This window comes from Halichoeres trimaculatus, unplaced genomic scaffold, assembly GCF_033239565.1.
Source record: "Halichoeres trimaculatus isolate MK-OKI-2021-1 unplaced genomic scaffold, fHalTri1.1 fHalTri1_scaffold_12, whole genome shotgun sequence".
NCBI classification, from domain to species: Eukaryota; Metazoa; Chordata; class Actinopteri; order Labriformes; family Labridae; genus Halichoeres; species Halichoeres trimaculatus.
The window spans coordinates 35,567,543-35,587,953 of NW_027437190.1; the positions used below are offsets into that span (position 1 = coordinate 35,567,543).

General features: G+C 40.1%; 1 protein-coding gene across 3 annotated transcripts in view; it reads left to right on the forward strand.

The window, feature by feature from the left end:
• The window catches only part of atp2c1 (ATPase secretory pathway Ca2+ transporting 1), a 54,355-nt gene that overhangs the window by 14,968 nt on the left and 18,976 nt on the right, over nucleotides 1–20,411 (forward strand). For 2 of the 3 annotated variants that reach the window (XM_074683094.1, XM_074683096.1), the window contains exons 2-3: nucleotides 14,100–14,204; nucleotides 14,306–14,422. In XM_074683094.1, coding sequence (XP_074539195.1) covers nucleotides 14,100–14,204; nucleotides 14,306–14,422 — 222 coding nt within the window. Of the gene's footprint in view, nucleotides 1–4,265; nucleotides 4,497–14,099; nucleotides 14,205–14,305; nucleotides 14,423–20,411 lie in introns of those variants that run through there. The other variant, XM_074683095.1, reaches the window with a different exon arrangement.

Here is a 20,411-nt window from a genome sequence, read left to right on the forward strand (position 1 = left end):
TTCCTGTCGTTGACCCTGTTCTGGGTATTACCTTGTGTTTTGTGGTTATCAGGTGTTTTTAAGTTTTGATCACCTGTATTCTTCTCATGACTCAACAACTATTGACTAAATGAATGGAGGATAATTCATGTAATTATGTAACTGTTTTAATGATTCATTAACAAGCTGCTCCTCTTCTAAGAATGGCATAACCCAGCCCTTTTTTTAAACTTTGGTTAACTCTTTGTTTGTTTCTTCGTTGGATAATAGTCGTCCTCCCCGGCAGAACTCGCTGTAGGCTATAAATATCATCCTTGTGGTTTTAAAGTTGGACTCAAATCAAAGTTTAATACAAGGCTACACCTTTAAGCCCCTCCCTGTTCTTCCAGGAGCAGCTTCCTTCACTTCAGTAATTAAGACCTGCAGACTACGGTGACGTCTGCGCGTCTGATGATAGGGCGCTGTAACCTCCAGACTCACGGTTCACGTTCTGCTGGTTCCTCCTGTCAGCCCAGAGGCTCAGATATCTCAGTGTCCTGGTGTGTAAATGACCGTCAGCTGTGACTGTTTACATCCAGGTTGTAGAGCTTTATAGAGTTATAGCAGAATATCCTTCGTTTAAATGTGGAAAAAGTTTTAATAATGATTGTTGCTGATGCTCTACTTGAGATTTCCTCTCAGAAGTTATAAACCTCACCCATTTATTTGCTTTTATGTTCAGCCCAGAATCTTTGAAGGTTATTCAAATCAACACTGGCACAAAAGAGAGAAAAGCTCATCAAATATTCAACATTCCTGCTTCATTCAGAGGAAAACAACTATTACATCCTGTTCCAAATCAGTGTTAGCAACTGTTCTTCTGCTTCACACATCAGTCTGTAGAAAATGTGATGGATGACTGTGTAAAACACATAATAAAGGGATAATGTTTGAGTAGTGGGTGGTTATGGGATCAGGAACTAGGCTGCTTCCTTTAGATGCAAACACGTTGGTGAAAAAGCTTGATTAAATGATGAATTTGAGATCATTTAATGACATATTTTGCAGAGTAGATGATGTAATAAGCTGTCTGAACTTCACCTGAGTGATGCATGGATTTTGTAATGTGTGTGTGTGTGTGTGTGTGTGTGTGTGTGTGTGTGTGTGTGTGTGTGTGTGTGTGTGTGTGTGTGTGTGTGTGTTTTGCCAGTAGTGTTGTGGTGAGTTTGTGGTTTGGGTGAATCCTGCAGAGCTGGTGTTACCGCTCCGGTTAGTGTTCGGCAGGATTAACAAACAGTGCAGCGCTGCTTCTGTCAAGCTTCATCAGCTGGTATTCCTGTTTAGGTTAGCAACACATAAAAAAACAGTGAGTTACAGCCTTGTTCTGCTGTGAAAATGTCTATTTTTAGCATTTTTAATAAACCAAATGTGCTGTGATTGAATCAGAGGACACAGTTAGCAGCAGATTCATCTTTTTTAAATATTTCAGAGGCTTTCTTACTGAAGCGTATTTCATTCACTTAAAGAAAAAAAAAAACTCAGGTTTTTAAGAGTAATTTATTCTTTGATTTGTTTTTTTTGTGGTAATTAATTTTGTTTTTATGATTAATATTTTTTTTTTGGTGTGTTTTTTTGTTATAATTATTTCTGTTTTTATGAGTAATTTTTTCCTCCTGTTTTTAGAAGTAATTTTCTTATCCTGAATTATCGAGCTACTTTAAAATCCCGCAAGAACCTCAAACTTGCTATTTTTCATGGTAATTTTTTCCTCCTATTTTAAGGAGTAATTTTTTTGTGGTAATTAATTATGTTTTTCTGATTAATATTTTTTTTTATTGGTTTGTTTTTTGTTATAATTATTTCTGTTTTTATGAGTAATTTTTTTTTTGGTAATTAATTTTGTTTTTCTGATTATTATTTTTTTATTGGTTTGTTTTTGTTATAAATATTTCTGTTTTCATGAGTAATTTTTTTGTGGTAATTAATTTTGTTTTTCTGATTAATATTTTTGTTTTTGGTTTGTTTTTTGTCAAATTATTTCTGTTTTTATTAGTATTTTTTTCTGTTTTCAGATTACTTTTTTCCTGGTTTTAGGAGTAATTTTTTCCTGAAGTATCAAGTTTCTTAGAAATCCCGTGAGAACCTCAACCTGCAGGCGACTCCCATGGATGTGTGGTGGCTCCTGTGTCCCGCACGGATCAGAGATCCTGTTCGGCACATATAAGTAATCGGAAAACAGAAAAAGAAATTACTTATAAAAACAGAAATAATTATAACAAAAAACAGACCAATAAAAAAAAATATTAATCAGAAAACAAAATTAATTACCACAAAAAATTACTCATAAAAACAGAAATGATTATAACAAAAACAAACCAATCAAAAAATATTAATCAGAAAAACAAAATTAATTACTACAAAAAACAAACTGAAGAATAAATTACTCTGAAAAACCTGAGTTGTTTTTTTTCTTCAAGTGAATGCAATTAGCTTCTGTACTTTCTTTATAAATCCGGTCAAATCTTTGTGTATAAAGTAAATTTGCTGGTGAATTAAAGTGCCTGAAGCTAATACCAGGATGTTCAAACTCCGTCTGTCTCTACACAAACATCACAGCTCTGCAGAGTTAATACAGAGCTCATAAAAAGCCGTAAAGCTACAGTACAGATCCTGGTGTAAAGTTCACGTCTTGAGTCTGAGCGCAGCGCTGGAGAAAGACGAGCGTCCCTGCAGGGATCTGGCTCTGGGCCCACACCGGCTCCAAAGCCGTTAATAGAGTTTGACCTGGATCTAACTGGAGCTGCTGGGAAGCTGCGATAAAGACGGTGTTGATATAATGAGGACGGGATGAAGGCAGTTTGACTGAAGCCCGTCCACTCACTTAATTTGCTTTTTGTTTGTGCGCGTCGTGTTTGCATGTTGGGGAGTCAGCAGTCAAATGAGGCCGAATGTGAAGGGACAGGCAGGAAAATAACCATCAGCCTCCAGTGAAAACTTTCTGCTTGTTCCCATCCTGTCGAGGCAGAATTGGGTATGATAGTCGCATATTCTTTGTTATGGATGAAGCTGAATAGAATAGAATAGAAAATACTTTGTTTTTCTCCAAAGGGAAATTCAGGAGTCGCAGCAGCAATCAAGAAAACAAAAGTAAGAAACTGTAGAGAAAGTGCAAAAAAGGTCCATAAAAAAGCAGTTGCCGGGTTAGCACAGCTAGCTCGTCCTCATCTCCTTCTCCTCACCTTGTGGGGAAACATCAGGCCTAGCGCCAGTTAGCATTGGCATGCTACAGGCTGCTAACAACTGACTTCATATGTAATCGTTGCAGCCATGGTTACATGTAGGATCTCCAGACAAACGCAGGAGAAAAAACAGTAAAAATATCACTGAAGACACAAAAAGTTTGGTGTCCATGACCAACAAATGAGCCACACAAAGTAATGATCCACTCCAAATACAAAGATGATGAAAAGAGAGAGAGAGAAAAAATTACAAGAAAAAGACAAGAAAGAGAGAGCTGCTACATCAGTAGCTACTTTAGCATCAATCAAAGCCTGTATCACTTTAAGAAGGGCTTTTTTTAGGCTTTATTCTGTCCCTCCTGTGCCCCCGTAGCTTCATATGATTAACAGCTCAAAAAAAAATGTTTCTATCCCAGATGTTTCAGAAAACCCTTAATTTAGCCACAGCCTTGAACTACTTGTTTTAGCTGCTGTCTCTTTAAGGCTCCCTGCTCCATAGACCCCCTTCCCTCTGATTGGCCATCCCACTGGAGGCCTGCTGGGGGTGGCGCTATGAGCAGACCTTGATGTTTGGGGTTCAATGACCTCATGAGTTCATCATTTCTGGTGAGGATCTTTTGGTTTTCTTTTTCAGAACGGCGTGTTTTAACAGATTTAGGGATTTCTACAACATCTGGAAATACAGATGTTAGACATTTTATGAGTTTTTGTAGAAACTTTGATGGTAATGAATTAAAAACAAAACCATAAAATAGCTTTGTTTACTTTTCAACTGCACTATCTTGCTCATACAGATTTTTTTTTTACAGTGGGTCTTTGGGGAAAAATATAAAACTGACTAAATTTTAAGAATTTAGGAAAAAAAATCGCAATTCTATTTTTTTTTCCTCAGAATTTTAACTCAAAAGACCAAAAAACCCACCAGCCATCCTAACATTGCTCCTACAGCTGACCTCCCGTCCTGTAGGGGTCAGTGCAGGAGTCAGATCCAATAAGTGGAGGTGAAGGAACCTCCTCTAAGCTCAGGCCTGACTAATTAGAAACAATCCTCTCAGCCTTTCACCTGCTCTCACAAAGCTGTCTCACTCTTCACTACGGACACTCAGGACATGCAGGATCACAGGCGTCTACACGGAGGCAGAATTAGCCGTACCTGTATCTAAGCTAATGATACCAACAGGTAACTGTGTCAGGACTATTGCTAGCTGAGGAAATGCCCGGCTCTTTGTTTGTGTGGAGCTAAAGAGCTGAATGGAGGAGGAAGAGGATCCATCCATAATGCTCCTCACCTGATCAAAGGTAATTACACCTGCAGCCGTGAGGACAGATCGTTCAGTTTCAACAGCTGACACAGAAACCAACCTGGAGCAGCTCCATTGATCAACGAGCTGCTCAGGATGCAGAACAACAGGCTGACAGCATCTTTAATGTTTGTTCATCTGACGTGATCTGATGTGGTGGAGGTGTCAGGAGCAGCAGTTTCCTCGTTTAAAGACTCCTGTCTGCTCACCTGTCTGCTCACCTGTCTGCACACTGTTTATCAGGGTTTCATGTCAGATCAGGAAGAACAGAAACCACCTGAGAAACCACATCAGGGTGGATCACTGGCTCTGCAGCCTGATTCATCCCTCTGCCAGGCCCAGGTCTGAGCAGGTCTTCAAAGTTCCTCCCCAGCAGGGACATGATATCTTAAATCTGAGTTTGGCCCCATTTCATTCAATTTCATTCAACTGTATTCTATTCATTTCATTTCTTTACACTCTTTATTCATTAATTTAATTTATCGCACTTCATCCTATTTCATTATTTCACGCTATTCTGTTCAATCTGATCCTTTCTCTTTACATTACATTTAATATTTCATTCATTTACATTCCTAACCCATTATATACCATCAATTTAATCCTACTTTGACCAATTATATTATATTCCAATACATTCTATTCTATTTAGTTCTATTCTATTTCATTCCTTTTTATTTTTTTCATTCTAGTCTATCTCATTCATTTCCGTCTTTTTGATTTTGTGTCATCACCTTTCGTTCTTTTATTCTACTCCATTTCAATGTATGCTATTCCACTGCATTTCATTCTATTCCATTCATTTCATTTCATTCTACTCCAATTTAGTCCAGTCTGCTCTATCCTATTCTATTCATTTCATAAAATTCCTTCATTCATTTTCATTTTATTCTATAAATTTCCGTTCTTCTTCATTTGATTTTATTCCATTTTGTTTTACTGAATTTTTTTTCATTGTGTCTCAGTGTGTTCTGTTCTTTTCTATTCTGTTTATTTCATTCTACTGCATACATTCACTTTTTATTTCAATCCACTCAATTAATTCAATTTAATTTCACTTTATTGTATTTCATCTACTGTGTTCCATCAATTTCACTTAAATAATTTCATTCCATTCTATTTAGTTCCCTTCCATCCAATTCTACTCTGTTTAATTTAATTCTATTTCACTCTATTCCATTCCATTTTATTTATTTCTCTTTCATTCCAGTCACTTTTACTTTATTATCATTCATTATTCTCTGGTGGATTCTATTTAAATCATATCATCTCATTCTATTTCATTCCATTCTGTTTGTTGTCCTTTCATTTCACTCTACTCTATTCTATTTCCTTCCCCTGTATTCAGACAGGTGTTGGGTTGGATGAAGTCAGAGCTCTGTGATTTCTCTGTTTTTGCAGAGGGAACAGGTGTGACAGTCTGACCTGCTGCCAGGTTGTTGGTTGATGTAGTGTCAGAGCTCCTCACCTGTACCTCACCTGTACCTCACCTGTACCTCACCTGTCGTCTGCAGCTCAGAGCAGTTTGACCTGAGCTTGTTTCCCTCTCAGGTTCAGCTGTGGGCTGTTAGATCCCTGTCTCTCTCAGTCCTCGGTCCACAGACCTGAATGTTTGGACTGTGGTCCGTCTGGCCGTGCTGTGACCCACTGAGCAATGTTTCCTCGTCAGACTCTGACGGTAAAACATCGGACGTAGACGAGAAATACCTGAAGTTAATCCTCACGTTTCCAGTCTTTTCTCTGCCCTCCAGTAGAGAAACAGAAACAGTTCAACGCTGTCCAGCCGACTTTCATTTGAGTTTTAGTTTTTTATGTTGGATCGGGCTCAGAAAACTTCAGGGAAACCAAACCTGAGGCTGTAGAGATGTGTAGAGGAGGCTGGTTTGAAGTGACCCCTGCTTCGTTCGTGTTGTTGCTTTGATTTTATAATGTAGAAAGGGCAGCTGGTGTTAAACTGTCATGAATTTTTAATCTGGAAACAGTTTGTGCAGAAAACAGCAAAGTTTGAGCTCTGCAGTGAAGGTTGTTTTAGGGTTTCTGTCTCAGTTAAAGGGTAAATGATTAAATCTCAGACCCAGTTCCTCTACGAAGGAGTAGATCCCTATCTTTGGAGTAGATCCCTATCTTTGGAGACAAACCAAGTGCTTTAAAATAGCTCTTCACAGAGGCATGAAAAAAGGCGCTGACAGACTGATGACAGCTCTCTTCTCTCCATCCTCTTCATCCTCTTCATCCTCTTCATCCTCTTCATCCTCGTTGGAGGTGAACACATGCTTTGTTGGCTGTTTAAACCCTGTGGGGTTTTGTTTTGACGGAGCTGTGGTCCTTTCAGTTTCCTGCTGTGTTTAAACGCTGCCAGGATGCTGTCGGCTTCCTCCTCACTTCTCCTCTGATAAATCAGAGGAAGTAATCATGATCATCATCATCATCATCATCATCATCAGCGAGCATGATAAAGCTCAAAGGCAGCATGTTTTAAGTTTACTGCAGGAGATCTGCAGACGGTGGTTTAACGTCTGCCTCAGGAGGATTTCTACTCAGAGTCTAACCTTCAATCAAACGTTCTCAAGACCAAAATCTTTACACCGATACCAGTTCCTGAGTGATGCTTTTTGATTCAAGTTTTATAACATAAAAAAAATGACAGCACACATTATGGCACAAGTCTTGTGTTTTATTTTACGGTATTTTTTCACTCTGAGCAGTTTTCTTACATTGAAAAATTAAACAAATAATCCAGTGCAAAAAAACTGTTGCATTCAAGTGAGAGGTCAGTGTGTACTGGGGACACAGTAAATGTGTGTAAAACGATAAATGAACTTTCTTCTGTCGATTTTTGTTCTTTTTAATGTCAAAAACTTTTCCTCTTTTATTTGGGCTTCAGACTGACAAAAGTGACCCAAAGAGACACGCAAAGGCTTGATTTGTTTGCACGCAGTCGCCTGCTCTGAACACGCTTTCACGTCTAGGAATGGGTACCAAGTTAGGTACTTTTATAGGTACCAACAGAATACCATACCGTGTAGTACCGAGTACCAGATCAGACGGTATCAGGTTAAGGTACCTAAACACATCCTTGTGACTGTGAGGGAGTGGAAGAGTAGGAGATTTTCCATGCTGGACATGAACGCAGCATTTTAAGGGTATATACTGAGAAATAAATACGTTAAATTAAAAAAAACTTTGAGATTTTATTATTTAACACATTGATATTTACTAGCACATAAAGACACAATATAGTACTGTAAACTGGTACCGTTGAGCACTGATACTGATTGCTATATACTGGGTAGGGATGCACGATATATCGGTATCAATATCGGTATCGGACGATATTTTCAGAGCATCTTGAACAACCTTGAAGACCCAAATAATCTTGTTTTCTCTGACTCTGTAAACACCAAAACTACCTGAGAAGAGTGGACTCTCTTCTTCTATGTCTCTCTTTCTGTTTTTGATCAAACAGCATACTTTTTTTGATCGCATTCATCTAAGGCTGTTATGTTGTAGTTTTAATGTTGCACCAGCTGTATGGCACTTTTAATTTCATTGTGCATTTTACATGTCACAATGACAATAAATTCTATCTAAATTCAAATTCAGGCGCTCCATCCTTTGATCCTCTCCATGGTCGTCTTTACTCATGATCACGCCGCTGCTTTCTCTCTGAACTACCTTGACACAACATCTCAGATTGATTTTGTGTTTTTTTTTGTTTTTTTTTTTACAAACATCGATATCAGTAAATATTGGTTATCAGCCATAACAACAATATTGATATCGGATACCGGTATCGGCCAAAATTTTCATATTTGTGCATCCCTTATACTAAGCATCAGTACCATATTGTTTCAAATGTGAAAGGTACCCAACCCTCTCACATCAGCAACAAACCACATGTGAGAATGTTAAATGATGATTATGACGTCGACAGACTTTATCAGGAGTAATATTTCCCTAAAAAATTAATATCATGTGTGAGTCAGTTTTTAGGATTTATTCAGGGATCTGACATCTCAGCTTTTTTTCCAACCCTGGTTATGAACAAAGGCAAAAATGAAGGATTTTAATCTGAAAAAAAGAACGAAAAATCCGGATACTTGAATCTTTTTCTCCCATCCCTAAGCACTAAAGAAGTATTTCAGTCAGTGCCATAAAAGAGCTGACGTTTAGTACCCAATCCGACAACAGAGTGATCATTTAAGGTGTTCAAGAGGGAGTATTGTGCTTTTTGGGCTTTTTTTGGTCCCTCTGGTACCCCTTAGTAGCGTAACATGATTAACAGCTTAAAAAAAATCTCTGTTTTCCTCTCCTTGGTGTTTAAGAAAACACTTTTTTTCTGCCCCTGTCTTTTATCTGCTGTCTCTTTAAGACTCCCTGCCCCACGAACCCCCTTCTCTCTGATTGGCCAGCTCTCTGGAGGCCTGTTGGGGGTGGAGCTAGGGGCAGGTGTCGTTTTAGCAAAGTCTTTAGAACAGAGCGTTTGTTCAGTTTATCTCAAAAAATGTACAGATTTGACATTTTGCACACGTCCAGAATCTATATTTGTATGCTTCTTTAAAATACAGGAAAACAGAATACCCCCTCTTTAATCTGACTGGTGAAAAGCTAAAAATACCTGATTGTGACATTTATGAAGTTTTGTCAGCGTCCTGTTCTCTCTTTTACAGTGAAAGTGATTTTAATCTGATTGTTCTGATGATCACACCGACCAACCTTCACTTTCACCCTCTGATGAATCAGGACGGTCGGTGTGAGCGCCCTGGAGGACAGGAAGCCTCTTTCTCCTGACTCCAACCAACTCACCACATACCTGAAATATTTCCCGCTCTTTCTTTCCCACCATCGACTCAGCGAGCGACTCAGCCAGCGATCAGTGTGAAGTGATTAGATTCCTGTAATCCTCTGTGATTGTCAGGTGGGCTTAGTGACCAGCGCTGCAGAGGCCGCTCCGTGTGTTTCATCCTGACGTTATGGGACTGCAGAGAGCTGGATTATGTTGTTGAGATTGGACTTTTGTTGTTAACAGCGTTTACCTTTGAGGCAGAATCAGAAAGGTTCCTACCAGGGTCACTTGGTGCTGGGTTGGCAGTGGGGGTGGGAACCAAATCAGGTAGAGGGATTATCAGTCTACGCTATCATAAAGACAGCATCTAGCATTTAGCATTTAGCTCCAGTCATTCAGATGAGTTAGCGCGTTTTAAAGCTCCCATCTCCTGCTCCTTTCCTGCAGTTTAATCTGGATCATTGATGTCTTCATGAAATGGTAGTAACATGTTTTGGTCCAAAAAGCCAATAAATCAAGCACAGCAGCATTGTTTCCAGGCTCTCATAGCCCCTCTGTTCAGAACGCTCTGATTTAGTGGGCGTGGCCTTCATATGTAAATGAGCCACCGCTGATACCGCCCCGCTCTTCCACGTCACTGAGAGCGGCGCCACGAGCTCCGAGTGCACAATGTTTAGAAAACAGAGAAGCTCCTTTACCGTAACATTACAGGCTAAAACAACAGGCTAACTGCAGCTAAAGTTAGCATCCTGAAGCTAACACAGAGACAGGGGGGACACTGAGGAAAAGCTCTTCCATCTGCTCCACAGCACACAGCATTTAAAATACTCACATTTCCAGGGTCCCAGGTTTGTTGGAGGATGGTTGGTAATGCGCCTGGATTCAGGACCAGTCTATTGGCTAGCCCTCTGTTGGACTGTCCAAAGTTGGAAAAGCAGTCGGCCGTGAAGTGACCTACGATAAGTGTAGATATCAAAGCTAAAGATCTGATTTCCAAGAGTGAATGAGCAAATGCAGAAGTAGAACGTTAAATGTTACATAAATTCATACAATTTGGCGTAAAACCAAGAGGCCGTCGAATTTCTTCTCCACAAAGCAGCAACCCTCCAGTCTTAAATTATGAAGCTTTTGCAGAAGAGCTAAAGAACTGCAGTTCATTAAGTGTCCACATGAGGCTGACTAACCAGAAACCTCAAACACACCCGTTCAAAAAAGCTGATTTTTACAGAAAAGCTTATTGGAGCACGTGGTACAGAGGGTGGATTTTTTAAAACTCATTAATTATAAAGTTGTCAAACTTTCGAGTTTTGCCCATTTAAGGACTGACTGACATGTGGACTGGGGCTTAAAAACAATGCATCAGAAGCAGATGGGTGATGTCACAGAGTCTCTGTTCGTGTTGGTGCAGCTCATTTAAAATCCTTGCTAAATACAAAGATGACTTTTTAATCCAAAAACCAGATTTTACTTCAGTATTTTAAAGCCACGAGGCTCTGCTGATGGTAATAGTTTGACGTTGCAGAGCAGGAGTTTCTAGTCCAAGGATTCATCAACAAAGGACTGTGTTTGTGTAACTGTGTTGAGTGTTTTCATTGAAACGTTTAGCTTGGGTTCACCTCAGCACAATCAGTCAATTAAAGTATGGAGTCATGGTGACCAACACCTCCTATTGTCTGCAGGTGAAGGTTCCCGTGACTGTTGTGCTTGAGCTGTTTCCTTGAAAAGATGTTTTTTCTGAGGCTCTAAGAATATCACCAACATGTCTCCATCAGGTCGAGGCTTCACGCGTCGTTCTGACGCAGCCGCGGCCTCACAATGACAGGAAACAATACACAGCAGAGTGTTGTTTGACTGTGGCGCAGCACCTGAGCTCACCTGAGGCACGTTTGCTGTCATTCCTTCATCACACTTCATCTGCACTTCCTCCCCGTGTCGGCGCGGGAGGCGGGTCGGGGCGGATCCTCCGCTCCTTTAAACACACCCGCAGACGCACACACACTCCACAGTGAGCCAGGTGGATGCAGGTAGCGGGTCACTGGGAGCCAACAGGTGTGTCTACCTGAGGAGAACAGTCTGTGCAGAGATGGAGTTGGTTGCAAAGTTTAAGTCTTGGTGGAAACCTGAGGAGAAGGAGGAGGCGGATTACCTGAAGCCGGTATGTTTGCTCTGTGTAACCGACTCTTAAAATAACGACGTGATGTTTTACGGCTATTTGAGAACATACGCTCAAACTAAAGGAGTAAACGCAGCTCGTTGTTAAAGTTTCTCTTCTCTCGTCTCCACGCTGCGACCAGCTGCTGGGTTTGAAACAGATGTCTCGCCGTGCGAGCCGGATCAGTTTATGGCGGGATCTGTTGTTTGGTCAAAGCTCCTTGTGAAATAACAAAGCAAATATTTGACGACTTGACGATCTGTGCGTTCACCTGTTGTCAGACAGGTCATATTATTCTTAATGTGGTTTCATTAAGTTAACTTTTGATACGTCGTCGCCAAACACCCAGAGGGCTGTTTGTTGTCGTCCTCCTCAGCTGTGCTCTTTGTTTAGCGCTTGTAAAAACGACACTTTTTTGCTCTTCTGCCCGAGGAAACAGAGCTCGTTTGCATCTTTGTCTCCTCTTCTCTGAGGAAAATAAATTTACATGTTGGCTTTTCCCCAAAACTTCACATCCTGATGTCCACTCACCATGAACGGCCTGGGCCAAGCCAACATTATGTCTGCCAGGGCTGTTGCAGTAACCAGTTTGATAATTCTGAAAATCAAAGCTTTGATATTGAACTTAATGTTTATCGTTTATCTGAGGAGTTCCCAAAGTTTTCAGACTGGAAGCTCCAAATTATCAGTGCCAGAATTAGAGGTAAAGATTTTGGTAATGCAGTAATAAGCCAGTCCAAAAAAAACCCACAAAATAGTTGATAGGAAGTTAGACGACCTCTGTGCACAAGTTTGCGCTACTCACTGCCACAAAGAAATGCTGAAACCAGATCAAAATTTAAATATTTGCATGGTTTAATATCAAATTTAACTCCTACTTTCAATGATGGATGACATATGCAAGAATAAGTCTGTTTTGCAGGACCCACTTTGGCCAAAAACTGTGGTTTCACTCTTCATGGGAGCTATTTGGCCTCAACTCAGCTGGATTAGAGTCATTCAGGAGCCACAAAATCAAATTAAGCTTCATTCTTTATTCAGACTTTTTTCATACTTTATCTTATTTCTCCAAGTATTCCTGATGCCTGATAAAAATCTTAACATAGGAAAATCTAGTGAATAATAATCTAAATGAGAAGTTATTCAAATTTGATAATTGGTACGTGTGCTGTCTTAGTTTTTATTTTTTTAATTAACTGCAATTTTTTAAAAAATGGTAATTTAAAAAATTGCCAAAAAAAAGTTCAGTTACAAAATTTTACTAAAGTAACAATTAACTTGAAATTTGCAAACATTTTTTTCAAAAAAATGGCATAAGTAAATTTTTGAAAAAATAAAATGTCACAAAATTAAAAATGTGCAAAAAACGATCACATATTAAAAGTAATCAAATTTCAAAAAATTGTCACATTAAAAAAAAAATTAAATGTGAAAATTTGCAAAAATGTAAAAAAAAAAATAAAAAAAAAATGTCCATAAATGAAATTTCAAAAATGTCAAAAATTTGTTTTGCAAAAGTATAAAGAAAATTCAAAAATGTAATAAAAAAGTTATCCATTAATAACAGTTATCAAATTTTAAAAAATGTACTAAATTTGAAAATTTGCAAAAATGTCCAAAAAAAGAAATTTCAAAAATGACAAAAAAAATAATAAAAAATGCCAAAAAAAAATTTGCAAAAAAGCAAAAAAATAAAAGACATTATAAAAGCGTCCACAAAAAAAATATTCATAAAGAAATTTTAATAGTATTTTTTCAAAGCTTCAAGAAGCAACATGAGGCTCCAGAGCCACAGGTTGAAGACCCTTGCTGTTGACAGTTCCTGGAATTAGACAAAACAGACAAAACATAATTCATGCACAAAAACTTATTATAAACTTTTAATAAACTCTGTTAATCTCACGCCTGGTATCTCTTCCGTCAGCTCCTCACATCAACACAAACTTACTGATGCCCCAGCTGTCATCACCTCTGGGTCACGTTCAACATTTAGTGCTTTCCCTTCCTGTCAAAACTCTGACTCTGTGAATTTGTTGTAGGACTTGTAAAAGTGTTTTTTCCAATAAGTGTTTTATTAGGTGTAAATTTATTCAAGTTTGTGCTGCAAACTGTTTCTTTGTAGTTTTGTTTTGCACTTCCCAGCCACCGTACAGACCTCAGAACGTTTTGTTGGTTGTTCGGGAGTTTTTTTGACCGTCCCTGTAAGATGGAGGCTCTTCACAGCTCTCATGTCCAGAAAGTTCAGTTTCAGCCTCAGAGGAGGTGAGACGGTGGAGAAAATGCTAACGTGACTTTGTTGTAATCTGATCCAGCTGCTGGCTCAGTGATTTTTATCAGCAGGAAAATTTGTCTGATGATGAAGTGAAATGACCTTGAATAGTTTCAGTTTGTGTCTTTTGATTTCCTAACTCTGTGCTCAGACTCTGGAGTCTGAAACGATAAGAGATGACGTCTGTAGAGTCTGGAGGAGCTGCTGAAGCAGAGCTGCTCAGTGTCTCAGGTGTCAGACGGTGGTTGTTCAGCTCGTCTGTGAAAGTGAAAGTGAAAGTGCTGAGGTCGACCTCCGTCAGACAGAAGAGTTCAGCTCTTTCTCTGCAAATGTCAGACTCAGACCTTCCAGTCTGGTTCGATAACGATAGTTTGTTTGTTTGTTTGTGCCGCAGCTTTCCGAGAGACAACCCTCCTGTGAAGATGAGACCATGGTCCCAGTACTAACGTCCAGAAAAGCCAGCGAACTCCCCGTTAACGAAGCAGCGTGTATCCTGCAGGTAGGAGCACAGACGGCTGCATCGCCGCTCTTTATTCGTTTTCACCAAAGAGAAACAGATCAGACGTTCAGGAGGACTCATCCGTTTGTTTGTGCCCACAGGCCGACCTGCAGCTGGGTCTGACCCAGGAGGAAGTGTGCAGACGGAGGGCCTATCACGGCTGGAACGAGTTCGACATCAGCGAAGATGAGCCGCTATGGAGGAAGTACATCTCTCAGGTAACTGAGGCGTCACGTTTACATGGATTCATGCACGGCAGGGGATTATGGGAGCTGTGTTCTCAACACCTGTCGTAAACTTCAGTTCCTTAGCTGTCCACTAGAGGCTGCTTTCTGTAGAGCAGGGGTCTACAACCTTTACTTTCATAGGAGCCATTTTTTCCTCAGCTCAACTGGATTAAAGTCACTCACCAGCCATAAAATCTACTTTATCTTCAAAATACTGACAAAAAAGTGAATAAAAATCTTTACAGGAAAATCTAGTAAAAAAAATATCTAAAAGAGAAATTGTTTAAATTTATAAAATTGTACATGTGACGTCTTAGTTTTTTTATTCTTAATTTATTTGCAGAAAAAAATCTATTCCTTTTTAAATTGCAAAAAGTAGCAAAACTTTTACAAAATTGATGAATAAATTGAAATTTTAAACATTAAAAAAAATATTTTTGTAAAAAATAAAATTGAGTAATTTTGCAAAGAAAATGAAATTTCAATTTTTAAAAATTTGTCAAGTTTCAAAAACTGTTTGAAATTTCAAAAATTTGCAAATCGTCAAAAAGAATCTTCAAAAATTTTCAACAATTTTAAAACAAAATTTCAAAAATTTGCAAAGATTTTTAAGTTTCAAAACTTTGCAAATTGCCAAAAAAAATCTTTTTCAAAATTTGAAAAAAAATAAAAATAAATAAATTTGTTAAGATTTTGAAGTTTTGAAACTTTACAAAATGTCGAAAAAAAATCAAAAATTTTTTCAACAATTAAAGAAAAAAATAAAATAAAATTTGCAAAAATGTCAATTTTGAAATCTCAAAAACTAAAAAAGGAATTTAATAAATTTGCAAAAGTTTCCAAATTTTTAGACAAAATAAATGATTTTGTTAACACTGTATTCATTTTTTTGTTCAACTCATAATTTTTTTGTTGTTTGCTTATGTATCGCCACATATTGAGTTTATATATAAAGTTGTCAGTCAAATGAATCCATCCACACAGAATTAAAATCAGTATTTTCTTCCAGATGAGTCTTTTTGTAGATGTAGTTATCTTCCCAGGGCTGTAAAACTTGAGGTTAGCCACAGGTGCATGGAAAGTTGGTGGGCTGTTGATGTTGTAGGAGGTGAAGTAGAGCGGTGGCAGGCTTTATTGACAGATGGGATGAAGATTTAGTTCAACTAAATGTTAACACAGGATTTTATTTAGTGTCAGTGTCTTTAATCATCAACACCCTCTGGAAGAAAAATAACTATTCTTTATTTCAGTCATATTTTTTTAAAAGCTACAAGGAGCCACTGCAAAGGAGTCAGAGAGCTGCAGGTTGAAGACAAAAAACTGTCGCTCATTTCTCAAACAATCGTCGACCCTACAGAAATCAATCTCCAGAGTCTTCGTCGTATAAAACCTGTTTTCAGATATTCAGACTGTCCTCTCCTGTTCGTGTTTCTTACCCTGCTGAATTATCAGATCTGGAGTCTGAAGAAGAAGCTCTTTACACATTCAGCCACAGCTCCAGGATAAAGCCAACACACTATTTTTATCATGCGCCTGAGAAAATATCTGGAGGCTTGTCATGTTCCTCGGTGTCATTGTTTTGTCATGAGAACACAGAGTCACCGTGAAGAGCACACAGCCCTGCTTCTGTTATTTTCTCCTTTGTTCTGCTCAGACTTCTGACATTGTTATATTGGGAGAGATTTGGGTGACACGCCGCTGAAGCAGCCCTTCCCCTGGTATAATTACATAACCCGGTAATATCACGAAATGAGGAGCATTAAAGGGAAGAACCAGCTTTACAGCATTCTGCACATGCTCCTGAGGGAGGAGGCGAGCGCCCTTTGATCAGCCGTCTCTGACATGAAGCTGGTTCGCTTTATATGGATTCTGTTAATTCATTTGATACAGTTTTAGTAAATCTTGAGAACACAGTTTAAAGAGAGGGTATTCTGCTTTCCCATGTTGTAAACATATAAGGTAACAACACTGGATGTGTGCAGATCACATGAGGAGCTTGTAACTGGTTGGAGAGCCGGGCTTTAAACAGTGCAGTGGCTGGCCAATCAAAGAGAAGGGGGTTTGTGGAGCCGGGAGACTTAAAGGGACAGCAGCTAACATTAAGAGTTTCAGACAGAGGCTGGAAAATAGGTATTTTATTGGAGATTTAATCATGTAAAGATACTACTGGGACAGAACAAAGACCAAAAAACAAAAAAAAAAAGAACGCAACACCCCCTCTTTAATATTTCTTACCCTATTGGTAGGAGTGAAAGGTAAAATGCTGGATTTTCACACTAAACTGGCAGATTTAAAGAAAAAGAAGCATAAGATATTTATGAAACTTGCAGAAATAATGTCATTGTTGACGTTTTGTGATATTTTGGAGGAACAGGGCCTCAAACACCAAGGTCTGCCTCCACAGGGTTGGCCAATCAGAGAGGAGAGGGTTTGTGGAGGGAGGAGCCTGAAGCTATGTTTATGCTTGACTTGTCCACGAGGTCCACCTTGGTTACCCCGTGATAGGTGACACAAACGGTGTAAACGAACTTCTTCTTCTCTGGTTTATTGGTCATCTGGTAGACCTGCGTTTGGAATACACCGCCCCCTGCAGTTTGGGAACGGATGCTGCAGAGTGTTAAAAAGAATAAAATGACACCAAGCTCTCCCTACAGCTCCGCCCCCTACAAGCCTCCAGATGACCAGCCAATCAGAAGGAAGGGGTTTAATGGAGCAGGGGTTCTTAAAGAGACAGTATCTTAAAGACAGGGGCTGAAATGAGAGTTCTCTAAAACATCAGTGAGAGGAAATAAGTTTTTTTTTTTATAGCTGAATGGTGTAAAAATACGACAGGGCCGCCACAGGGAGAGGATAAATGCTATGAAAAACACAAACCCCCTCTTTAATCTTGTCTTAGCCCATCAGTAGATTTTCTATCCCCTTGTCAGGCATTTCAGGCGTCGTTTTTGTCTTTTAACATCCATCCATCCATCTTCTGCCGCTTATCCTGAGTCGGAGCCGAGCCACCTCATCTGGCTCCTCTCAACGCGGAGGAGTAGCGGCTCTACTCCGAGCTCCTCTCGGATAGCCGAGCTTCTCACCCTATCTCTAAGGGAGAGCCCAGCCACCCTACGGAGGAAGCTCATTTCGGCCGCGATCTTGTTCTTTCAGTCACTACCCAAAGCTCATGACCATAGGTGAGGGTGGGAACGAAGATCGACCGGTAAACAGAGAGCTTCGCCTTTCAGCTCAGCTCCCTCTTCGCCACGACAGACCTGCGCAGAGTCCGCATTACTGCGGACGCCGCACCGATCCACCTGCCGATCTCTCGCTCCATCCTTCCCTCACTCGTGAACAAGACCCCGAGATACTTAAACTCCTCCACTTGGGGCAGGATCTCCTCCCCGACCCGGAGGGGCAGTCCACCCTTTTCCGGCTGAGGACCATGGACTCAGATTTGGAGGTGCTGATTCTCATCCCAGCCGCTTCACACTGGGCTGCGAACCGCTCCAGAAAGAGTTGAAGGTCACGGCTTGATGAAGCCAACAGGACCACATCATCTGCAAAAAGCAGCGATCCAATCCTGAGTTCACCAAACCAGACCCCCTCCACACCCTGGCAGACTTTTTACATCTTGACATAAAATATTTTTGAGACTTGCCAGACAAATGTGGCTCACATTCAGTTTAATCGACTGTTTGTGCTGGAATAAAGATAAAAACTCTTTTTCATTTAACTTCCTCTTTAAGTGATGACCCTCCTCTGTCTCCATGATGTTTTTGAAGTATCTCCTCGCAGCAGATTGTTTCTGGTTTTGATGCTGAGTCCCCGTCCCTCTTTCACGTGGAGGTGAAACCCTGCACAGGTGTAACCGTCGTCACGCTGGGCATGATACGCCACCAAAAACACTCGCCAACTTCTTAACGGTGACATTTTAAAGCGATGCCGGGTGAGCTTGGATCCCGGTTTTAAGATCAAATACAGAACCTGGCATCTGCTTCTTTTAATAACCGCTGTCAGTGTTTGTGAACGTCCTGTTTTGTTTCTTCTGTGAAGGAAAAATGTCACACCTGAGAAATTACAAGTTGATTTTAACATCGATGCCTTTAAAAAAAAGTTACCGAGCAGAAAACTGGATCGACCAGAGATGATGTGGATGAATTCATATGATTTTCACCTTTGACTTTTTAAGACTTGAAATGTCGGCCGTCACACCGCCGGGCAGAAACACGGGGTGAAAGCGCACAGATGGTTCCTGCTCTCGTGTGTCTGACTAGCAGCTGGAGCAGAGAGAGGACGCCGTTTTCCAAGAAAGCCCAGGACTCGGACTCTGAGTCTGAGCAGATCCAGGTGGTTTGATAACGGGGGCAGCCGGAGGGAGTTTAGACGCTGGTCAGCTCTGTGGACGTGAACTCTGACAGGGACAGAAACCGCTGCACAGAGGAGGAGAGGAGGAGAAGGAGGGGAAGGAGGGTTAAATTTAGAAACAGGAGCAGAGGAGAGGAGGGATACAAACCTCCAGATTTCTGTGAGAGCTCGTGTTCGCTGTCAGACAGTCTGTCAGACCTCTTCCTGCCTGGACCTGACGGCCTGGGAGGTCCCTTTAAAGGAGCAGCGCCGTGTTTCCTGCTGCTGAAACTCATGTTCAGACTCTCACCAGCCGAGAGGAGGAGAAAGTGAAGACAGAGGCGGTTTCAGCTGAAGGGATGTGCTGAATCATGGAGGGAGGATGGTGAAATGTTATCAGCTTCAACACTCACTGACAAACAGAGTGTAAACAGACGATAACACACATTAATCTGTGAGGATGAGGATGAGGATGAGGATGAGGAGGGTTGTTTAAACCACAGCCCGTCTGTGATGGTTCAGATCCAGCAGGTCTGGAGTTGAAGTTTCCAGCGCGGTGGCAGCGTTCAGCCGTGTCGTGGTTGATGTGGAAAGCGGGTCATTAGGATGCTGGGGCTGAAAATAGAGCGCGGAGCGTTGGCCTGTTTTAATCAGTGAGCTTTGACTTTTCATCACGGACCACTGACGCATTCAGCTCCACCACATCATGGAAACACACCAGCAGTGATTCCCCCGATCGACGTCCATCCATTTGTCCCGCTTCAGGTCGTCCCTCTGATAGCTCCCAGCTAGCTTAGCATCATCATCACCAAACTATCAGACAGCCCAGCTGGGATTTTTTTTATTTATTTATTTTTAATTTGTCTTTAAAAGAGTCAGAGGTCACACTCTCAGAGCTCCTCTTCTCTTCTTTCAGGAGCAGTTTGACATTTCTTCATTTCAATTAAACCTTTAACGTGGAGCCAAAACAATAACTTCAGTGCTTGGTATTGGAAAATGTAATTTGGTGTTGAAAAAAAGAAAAAATTGGCGATAAAAAATATGTATCTAAAAAAAATGATGATGACATCAAAAACGGAAATGGCATTGGTCACATTTTGCCGAGGTTAAAAACACCAACTTTTTGGATTCTGATGTTCTGAATTAAAATCATATTTTATTTATTCCTTGTGAATATTGACCAATGACAGTTTATAATTTCAATTCTTATTGTCTTATTTAATTTTTAACTTCCTGTCCCTCTTTTGGCATGGAGGGGGAGGGTCTATGAGATCATGATTTGCATATAATTTGCATATTGTTGACAAATAAGCGTTAGACATCCACAGGATGCACCGATATGAAAATTTTGGCCGATACCGATATCCGATATTAATATTGTTGTTATGGCTGATAACCAATATTTACTGATATCAATATTTACTGATATCAATATTAGTCAAAAAAAAACAAAACAATCTGAGATGTTGTGTTGAGGTAGTTTAGCGAGATAGAGCGTTGCGATCGTGAGAAAAGATGAAGGATGTAGCGCCTGGGATGAGCGCAATCAAAAACAGGAAGTGAGACATAAAAGAAGAGAGTCCATTCCTCTCAGGTAGTTTTGGTGTTTACATAGTTGGAGAAAACAAAATTATTTGGGTCTTGAAGGATTGTT